This window comes from Pteropus medius, unplaced genomic scaffold (genome assembly GCF_902729225.1).
Source record: "Pteropus medius unplaced genomic scaffold, Ma_sr-lr_union100, whole genome shotgun sequence".
NCBI lineage: Eukaryota > Metazoa > Chordata > Mammalia > Chiroptera > Pteropodidae > Pteropus > Pteropus medius.
The window spans coordinates 1,796,492-1,806,365 of NW_024351733.1; the positions used below are offsets into that span (position 1 = coordinate 1,796,492).

Consider the following 9,874-nt stretch of genomic DNA (forward strand, 5'->3'; position numbering starts at 1 on the left):
CTATTATCAAGTAAAATGATATTCATATAGTATGTTGTCTGGTATAGTCAACAAATATTTATCAAGCCCCTACTATGTGTTAGGCTGGGTTTCTAGAAAGTGAACAAAACTGGCAAAAAAAAGCAGCTAATTTAAATTCTTCACTGAGAAACAGTAGATAAATAGACAAAATTAGTTAAAATATTTAAATGTTAAATAGTAGTAAGTGCTAATGAGGAAAATATAAAACAATTGAGAGGGAAAGGAAATGAGTATATGTAAGTTTGATGTGGGAACATGTAATTTTAGATGGGAGGAGGACTTTTGAGTAAAGACCCAATGGATCTGGAGGTGTGAGCCATGTTGTTATTTGGGGGAAGATAATTCCAGGCAGAGGGAACAGCAAATGCAGGAAACTATCTAGCCTGTTTGAAGAATACAAGAAGAGGGGCAAGAAATAAAGTCAAGGAGTTCATGGGTCACCAGGTTATGTAGGGCCTTGTAGGTCACAGTTTAATCAGTGAATTTTACAGACTCATAGATACAGAAAACAAACTGATGGTTGCCATATGGGAGGGGAGTTGGAAGGTTTGGTGGAATAAGTGAAGGGATTAAGAAGTACAAATTGGTAGTCACAAAATAGTCACGGGGATGTAAAGTATAGCATACAGAATATAGTCAACAATATGTAATAACTGTGTAGTGCAGGTGGGTACTAGAATAATCGGGGAGACCACTTCGTAAATTAAATGTCTAACCACTATGCTGTACCCTTGAAACTTATATAAAATAATATCAAATGCCAACTGTAATGAAAAAACATTTAAAGGTTAAAAAAAGATTTTTACTCCCCAGATAGCAGAGATTTGAGAAGAAGGTTATGACGAACAATTTTAACAGATCACTATGGCAGCTCTGTTAAGAATAGATTGATGAAGTCATGGGTTGGAGTATGGGAGCAGTTAGAAGGCTAATGCAATCCATACAAAATAAAATGGTAGTTTTGGATTAGGGTGATGGCAGCAGGATAGTAAAAAGTGGTTAAATTCTGGATATATTTCCAACTATGTGTTGCACGGCAGTGAAGGAATCATCAAAGTTCGCTCCAAGGTTTCTCTTCTGAACAATTGCAAGTTTGAACTTGTCATTGGTTATTGAGGAAGGGAGAATGCAAGAGAAGTAGGTGAGTTTGAAGGAATGTGACGAGGATGAATATCAGAAGCTCAGTTTTGGACACTTGAGTAAGCCAACAAATCTAGAATCTGGAATTCAAGAAAGAGGTCTGGACTAGGTTTATAAAATTGGAAGTTACTAGCGAATGGCTGGTATTCAGATCCATGTGATTAAATGAGATTAACACATTTTTGCTTGGATAAGGTAGAATAAATTCTTTTTTTTTGTTGTTTTATTTAGGATTTTCAATTAAACTTGGGCATAATTTAAATGAGAAACATAATTGAGTGGTAACGAAGAATAACGTTCTACTCTCTTAAAGATTATGGGCATAGGTTGTCAATTAAAAATCAGAATTGAAGTGTATTTTATGTAACGTTCTAAATTGATTTATATTTGTTGTTATGTGTGTGTGTTTCAGGCCAGACCTGTTTGATTGGAATAGTGTGGTTTGCCAGCAGTCAGCCACACAAAGACTAGAACATGCATTCAACATCGCCAAATATCAATTAGGCATAGAGAAACTACTGGATCCTGAAGGTTGGTACATTTCTGGACTACCACTGTTTTTAACATAGTTTAATATTTATCATCATACACAAATTTCCACAAAGTAAGCATGAAGTAGAAACTATGCATTATATGTTTTTCTATATTTCAGGTGTATTTAAAATGTTCTGTCTTCTAGCAATGTATTATGAATTGTCCTATGTGAGTTTAATTCTCAAAGTCTCAATGTCTGAAACTAAAGTGTAAAACTTTGGGGGAAAAAAAATCAATGCCTTTAGAGTGTATATGCATCATGAATGGGGCATACTACATTTAGAGTACATCGACTCCAAATAATTATGAGAAGTTCATGTTTTGTTTATTCTACTGAGAGATTTGATAGACTAATCAGCTATAATTAATTAGCTACTCTTGCCAATTTTATTCATATAATCCATAAAAAGAAACATGGTTTACCGTTTAAATCAGGAAATCTATTCCTGGCACTGCTTCTGTTATAGTTTGTCACTCTGGGGGAAGTCTTCCATTGGATGGTTATTCATTCTCTACTTCTTTAGTTGACAGGCAGCTCTGTATTTATATTTTTATTATATTACAGTTAAGTGAATTTCATCCTTATCTCTGGTGCTATATAGGCATACCCTCCAGACACATGGATTACAGGAATAATAATTCCTGACCTCTGCTTTTCTTCTGACCCGTGAGGCACTTTTTTGTTGTTGTTCACCAACCTCTTTGAAATTGCAGACTCTGTTCTCTCTTTTTTGAGGCTTTACCCCACTCTAAAAACAGAAGTTGGAGAGGCAATGTCAGTGATATTGATACCTGAGATATGATACAAGCTGATATTTGGGTAGGGTTGTATAATTCACTGGGTTTTGGAACATTGAATCAATTCCAAATAAGGAGATCCTCAAGTTGAGGTGACAGGTCCAGTCTGATTAGGAAAAACTCAGAAATAACTCAGGGGATAGCTTTTCACTGGTGAATTTTTCACCAACTAGAATCTGAGCCTCAGTGCTATAGGTCCTGAAACCTGATTGCCTCATCTTATTGAGAGCAGATCCCTGTGGTAGGCGTGGGGGTGGGAGAGTTCCCTTTAAACAAGCTCAAAAAAAAGCGAAGCGAAAGGTAGCTGGCGAAGAAGTGGCAGGAAGGAAGTTTAGGAAGAAGGAAGAAAGAAGAAGAAGAAGAAGGAAGAAGATGAAGCGAAGAAGGAAGGAAAGCCGAAATGGAAAGAACATCAATCAAAATGAAATCAGTCATTTAAAATGAGATGTTTATCACAAGAACCAGAATACTCATATCTAATTGACCAATATATCACTTTTGGTAAGCACATGTACTTGGCAAGGAAAATTATAACAGTGCAAGTGTGTTTCTGAGGTTGGAATCAGATTAAATTCATTAGAAACGTTTCTTCTCCTTTAGATAAAGCATAGCTGAGCACTGACTCCCGTAACCTCTTTTCATTGCTTCAGTAGATGATTAGCATCCTTCCTGCCCCAGTTTAGCTCTAAGGGAGAAATTGTATCAATCGCATTTCTTTGTTTTGCAGGATCAGGAAGGGTTACCTCACTATTGGCTTCTAGTACCAATTTACATGTTTTTTGTTTTTTGTTTTTTTTTCATATTCCATTTAGGTAGAGAGGGCAGATGTAATAAAAATATGAACTCTAACCCCTGAGAGTAAGAGCTACAGTATATGCTTTGTTTATCATTAAATCTACATATGGTAGTCAGTTCCCCTTACCTGGAATATATGCTGTAGTTATTCTTATGTGTGGCCTATCCTTTCATAAAATAGTAAGAATAACTTAAAATAGGTATTTTTCTCATTAAGTGGTAAATGACTTTTGATCTCTAAGTCTTTCTTTGAATCATTGAAGTACAGTTACCTAGATCAGTATCCACTTTATAATCAGTAAGTAGATTGATAAGCCTGTAATTAGAAAAGGGCAGTTATATAAATAATGTATTTTATAGGATAAAATAGTCTTATATACACAATTCTGTATGTTCAAAACAGAAAATGTATGTTGAAATGCACATCATCTAGGCTATAAGAATACCATTATAATATCTGAAACTGACAATTAAAAGTCAACCAAATATAATATGAGATACAAGCTGATTAATAGAGATCAAACCACTGGTTATGGTTTCATCTTCAATCTGAAACCCTTTCTATTTATGGAAAGGCTTCCAATTAAAAGAGCATTCTGTTTCCTAAAATGCTTTATTAAAATTTATTTATGGCTGTCAATAAGATGAGGATTCAGCATAAATCTTATATTTTTAGATTATCAATTTCTGTCAGTATGTTAGGGAAGTACCCAAATATGCACTTGAAAATTCTTGCTCAGTATTTTTCAAGTAATCATATCAATGGTAATTGAAAGAAAAAAAATATTAACTAAATCATAAACCTTTTTATTTACTGATTTGTTAGTCACAAAAGACAGAATAGCACCTTTTAGAATCTAAGACTTAGGATACTCTCTTCTGTGTGTCTAACAGAGGAGATTCATGGACTTCCTTCATGCCTTGTATGGCAAGTACCTTTGGGAAGTTCATATTTTTATTTAACCAAATATTGATTCTTTATATTATGAATGACGACGCCAGCTATTCTCCAAAGCCATTTTCATTTCATATCTAATATGCCCCTTGGGAGGTTAATGAAACATTTTGCTTTATGTTTGAGGAGATTTTTATTATTAGGGGATTGAAGTTACATTTGGCTTAAGAAATACCTGCCAAAGATGTTTTTTTAGAATTTTAAACATATGCTTTGTTGATTGGGTTGATTTATAAATTAAAAAGTCATTGTAATATAATTTGGAGATTTTCATACCTTGTATATATCAACTTTGTTATGCTGTATTTGGCCTTAACTGGTATTTTGAGACCTGCGGTTTGTTTTTAAGTTGAATTCCTTTTTAAAATGAGTAGCAGTTGCACTACTACAAGCGATTTTACAAAGTATTTCTGGTGTGCTTAAACATTAACAAATACAAAAATAAATACTACTAGGGTAAAATTATTTAATAATTTATGCATCTTTATGGTCATAGATTTAAAAGATTTATCTCCTTCAGAATATATTCTATTGTGAATCAGACGATTCACTTTCTATCATGATTTCCCTATAAGACATACAAAGTATATGCATTGTAGTTTTCATAAACATTGTTTGCTTCCCTGAGTTTCAAACAAATTGTTTTGTTTGCCAATCCACGTACTTTCTGCATTAAGAGAATACTTTGTCAGCTTTTTCTTGTGAATGACATAGTGAAGATGTTCTTTTTAAAGGAATAAAAAATAGAGGATAAAAAATCATCCTGGTTCTAAATGACTTTTGCATATAGTAGTGTTGTACCATCATTTTCACTCGGGCTATGCAATATGATGTGGAAATGCTCTTCCGTATTAACCAGGGTAACCTTAGTATGAAAAATGAATGATGAGAGTTAAATCTGAGGAACACTTGGGCTTGTGAGAAATATTTATAACCTCAAAATGACATTTACAAATCAATTAGTTTGGTTTTTATCCATTTCATTTTAACTTCATAAGGATGGTGACACAGATGCTATTTTCTGCTTGGCTAATCCCTGCATCACTCTTCACTTGATTTGAGTCAACTTTTCCAAGAATTAGCTCTGCCATTTGGAAAGTTTTACTCTTGAAATGGTCTCAGACTAAACTTTGCATGCGTGCAATGTATTAGTCTTTAAAAAAAATATTCAAGGACAAGTATATAGAATTTGCTATAAAAGAGAAGAATGTTTTTAAGGCCTGTTATTTGAGTTTGATATCAATTGTTTGAGCAAGTGGTGTTTTTTTCCTTCCATCTTCGTTCCAATCATCACATTTTGATACACTAACAAGAAATGTTAGTAAGTAGTTTACGCTAAGTGAAATGGAAAGAGTAAAATCATACCAATTTAGAGGAATGTTTTTAACTTAAAGTAACCAGAATTTTTTATGGACATGCATATTCCTTTTGTATCATTTAGATTGATTTTTTTTTTCCTAGGACCCACTGTAAAATATTTTTGTTTTCAGAAAATGTAATGAGGTTGAAATAAATTGATTTTCCTCATGTGTATAACATTTCAACTAGAAAATATTATTGTAACTAAGACTCTTTAGAGCCAAACTCTCTGTAGTGCAAAATGTTCTTTTTTCATATATTAAAAATGATTTTAATAATACATATGTAAATAAAAATGGCCATTGCCCTTTTGATAACAAAGTAACTTGTACAAAATATATATTCCTTTGTACTTTTTCGTATTATTGACTTATATATTGTTATCTCTGGCAGAGAGTCTTTAGAGATATTACAAGTTGTTATCTAAAACTAAATCTTGAGTTTCTTGGAAGAACTGTTCTTAGTCTAGGTATTCTGCTATGAAAAATAGAAAGTATCATCATTTGCTTATACAGATATGATAATAGCAAAATAATGTTCCTGTTATATCAGCAGGAGACCACTTTTTCCAAGGTGTCTTTTTTTAAGAAACATTAAAATTTGATCATTAAAACCAAATTATGTCATGTAATAATGTTAAATGTAATAATAATGAAAATATTTCTTAAATTTTGAACTTCAGAAGATTACAATTGAAATGAACAAATTAGAGAAGGCATTATTGTATTCGCAAAGGAATGGAGGTACATGAGTAGATTTAGTGTTGTCATTTCCTTTGCTTAATATATATTCAGCACAATCTTTTAGCAAAGGAATTTGGGAAACACTGTTTTAAATAATTTACATATATACTTCTATTAGCATTGGTTAGAACCGAGACTAGCATTGATTCATAATGAGGCTTTAGACAAACTGATGGCCATGTAGAAGTCCAGAGAAATGTGGTTAATATATCCCTGGCTTGCATATCATTAGAGTAAGAGTACTTATTAGAATTTCTTTGACTATTTTTAGATTTTATCCTGAACCTTACTTTTTTTACACTTCTCCTTTTTATGGGCAGATATGTTGCATACCTAGCCTTGACTATGCACTGACACTTTAATATACTTTAATGCCTTTGAGTTAAAGATGACTTTGATTTTAATAAATCCTCAGATTTATCATTATTACTATATTAAAAATGTCTTTAAGGGACAAGGAGGCAGTACTTTGTACATGAAAGTAATACATAGCAAAATAAATAAATGAAAAATTTCTATGTGGGTAAAAGGTTACCAGTGATAGTATATAAATATTACATTAACATAAAAATGAAGATAAAGATAATATGTTAACACACGCTTCCTAGTAGCCTGAAAAGCTAACAAAGGCATAGGGGCGGGGGGGGAGAGAGAGAGAGACAGACAGAAAGAGAAAGAGAGAATGAATTTGATGTCTCTTTTTGATATCCTGTCTTCTATATTATTCTCAGTTCAGATAACATAGAAAACAGAACATTTTCAGGGCAATTTGAACAAATCACTAATAAATTGAAGCCACTCGATTTTCATTCTGTCGATCCATTTCAGTTGTTTGGATGATGGAAATAATTGGATGTAAATGTCTCAAATTCATCCACTAAGACAACAAGGAGACCTTCAAAACATTCAAGATGATATCTGTATATGTACATGGCCTGAATTTACTCTTTATACCATAAAATGGTGTTTTCTACTAATTTTTCATGTTCTTTTATAATTTGTTAAAATTTTAACCTTATGGATAACAGCCAAGTTATATTTTTTATCTCTCCAAGAAGTTGATTTGCTAAAATAAAATGAATATTATTCATTGCTAAAGTTAGATGATGTAGTTTCTCACTTATTCTGAAATTTAAATAATGAAATATGATCTAATATGTGATTTAAGGTGTGCCTCGAGGATGACACGTGGATGCATTTGTTCAGAAGCATTTGAGTATAATTCTTGCCTAGATGATTGGGAATCTCTTTTCAGTTACTTTACCAGGATGTTTTTTACAATTGTTTTTTATTTAAGTGAGGGAAACACAATACCCTAGGCCATTACAGCCACAGTAAATGATATTGAATGACAGACAGTACAGCTATAAATTGTTTAAACATTGGGAAATGCATTCACCACGTTCCAGTGCTGAATGACATATAATAGATATTTTGTGATAGTGTCCCCAGGTATATCATCACTAGTAATTTATTACACTGTTAAGGAAAATAGAAAAAAAAATATTGTTCCTTTGCTATTGTTTTTAATAAAACTCAGCTATGAAGTAATAAATGAGGTATTAGTAAATTTCACTGATTAAAGTGTCCCATAGTTGATGTCTGTGTTTTTTATTTATTACAGAAAGTATAGCCTTAGTAAAAACATTTTGAATGTTTAATAATGATAGAAAATAATAAAATGGCATAAATAGTTTTGAAATTTCTATGAGGTTTTAATTCACTCAGTGATAATGTTTGAAAGTAAACATATGTTGCTTATAGTTTGGACATTTTTATCCATTTCCCTGCCTCAATATAATTAACCGCTTTTAAATTGAGGAGATAACATAGAACTTGCAAATGAGTATCTGAAAATTTTAAAACTGAGTACTAAGAAAATAGATATCAGTATGTTTTCTGATTAATTTCTCTATATAAAAGTGCATGGGCCACTTAGCTGGAATATGAATTATAAGCTTACAATAATATATGAGTAAAATAATAATGAACTGGGGTCTTAGTTGATACCATAATTGTTTTAACAGGATAGTTTAATTCTCATAAAAATGGAATTTAATCCTTGTAAGAGATCAGAAGCTTTACAATAGTCTTGTGATTACACTTAAAAATAAACTATACTCTTAGATTTATTGTCCTATGGCAAATTTGTGAGGTTACTGGGTTATATGCTATCCACTTGAGAGATGAAAAACTGTTACAGCTATTAAGTTCTTGGGGTTGTTATGAATTATTACAATTTAATAAGATAGTAAAAACCCAGTATTTTTACTTATCAGAAATAATTAATGTTCAGCACTATCATTCACGGGAGATATTTTTTCAGTGTTGCTGAAATAAACTTTTACCTCAAATCGAAGCACAGTTTCCCCAAAAAATAGTTTTCTAATTTATCACCAGTGATATGAATTACAATGTGCGAAGTTCCTTTTGATAATATATAACTAAAATTTAACTAGGACAACTCACATACTTTATCCTATTTCTTTTTTAAAGTAATATTTTATTTTTCAATTACAGTTGACATTTAATATTAGATTAGTTTTAGGTGTACAACATAGTGATTAGACATTTATATAACTTACAAAGTGATCACCCCAGTAAATCCAGTACCCATCTGACACCATACAGAGTTATTACCATATTATTTACTATATTCCTTAAGCTATAATTTACATTCTCATGACTGTTTTGTAACTACCAATTTGCACATCTTGATCCCTTCCCTCTTTTTCACCTACCCCCCTGAATCCCTTCTCACCTGGAACCATCAAAATATTCTCAATATCTATAAGTTTGTTTCTGTTTTTTTGTTTGTTTGTTTATCCTGTTGTCTAGATTCTACATATAAGTGAAATCATATGACATTTGTCTTTCTCTGTCTGACTTACTCCACTGAGCACAATACCCTCTAGGTTCATCCACGTTGTTGCTGATGGCAAAATTTCATTCTTTTTATAGCTGAGTAATATTCCATTCCACATATGTATCCTCTTCTTTATCCTTCATCCGTTGATGGACACTCAGGTAGTGGTTTGGGTTTCTTCAGATTGATACCCAGAAGTGGGTCTTGTTTTCTCATCCATTCAGCCACCCAATGTCTTTTGATTGGGGTGTTTAATCCATTTATGTTTAAAATAGTTGTTGATAGATATGTAGTTATTGCCATTTTATTATTCATATATTTTATCTTTTTTCTTCTTTTCGAAGAAGTCTTTTTAACATTTCTCGTAATACTGTTTTGGTGGTGATGAACTCCTTTAGCTTCTTGTCTGGGAAGCTCTTTATCTGTCCTTTGATTCTAAATAATAGCTTTGCTGGGTAGAGTAATCTTGGTTGTAGGTTGTTGCTTTTCATCACTTTGAATATTTCTTGCCAATCTCTTCTGTCCTGCAAAATTTCTGTTGAGAAATCAGCTGACAGTTTTATAGGAGGTCCCTCATAGGTAACCAACTGCTTTCTCTTTCTGCTTTTAAGATTATCTTTGTCTTTAACCTTTGGCATTTTAATTATGATGTGTCTTGATGTG

At 32.1% G+C, this 9,874-nt stretch overlaps 1 protein-coding gene across 1 annotated transcript in view; it reads left to right on the forward strand.

Annotated features, from left to right (window-relative positions):
- The window catches only part of DMD (dystrophin), a 1,897,222-nt gene that overhangs the window by 372,389 nt on the left and 1,514,959 nt on the right, over window positions 1-9,874 (forward strand). Inside the window, 1 exon segment of the mRNA XM_039846417.1 lies at window positions 1,574-1,692. Within this exon segment, the coding sequence (XP_039702351.1) occupies window positions 1,574-1,692 (119 nt within the window).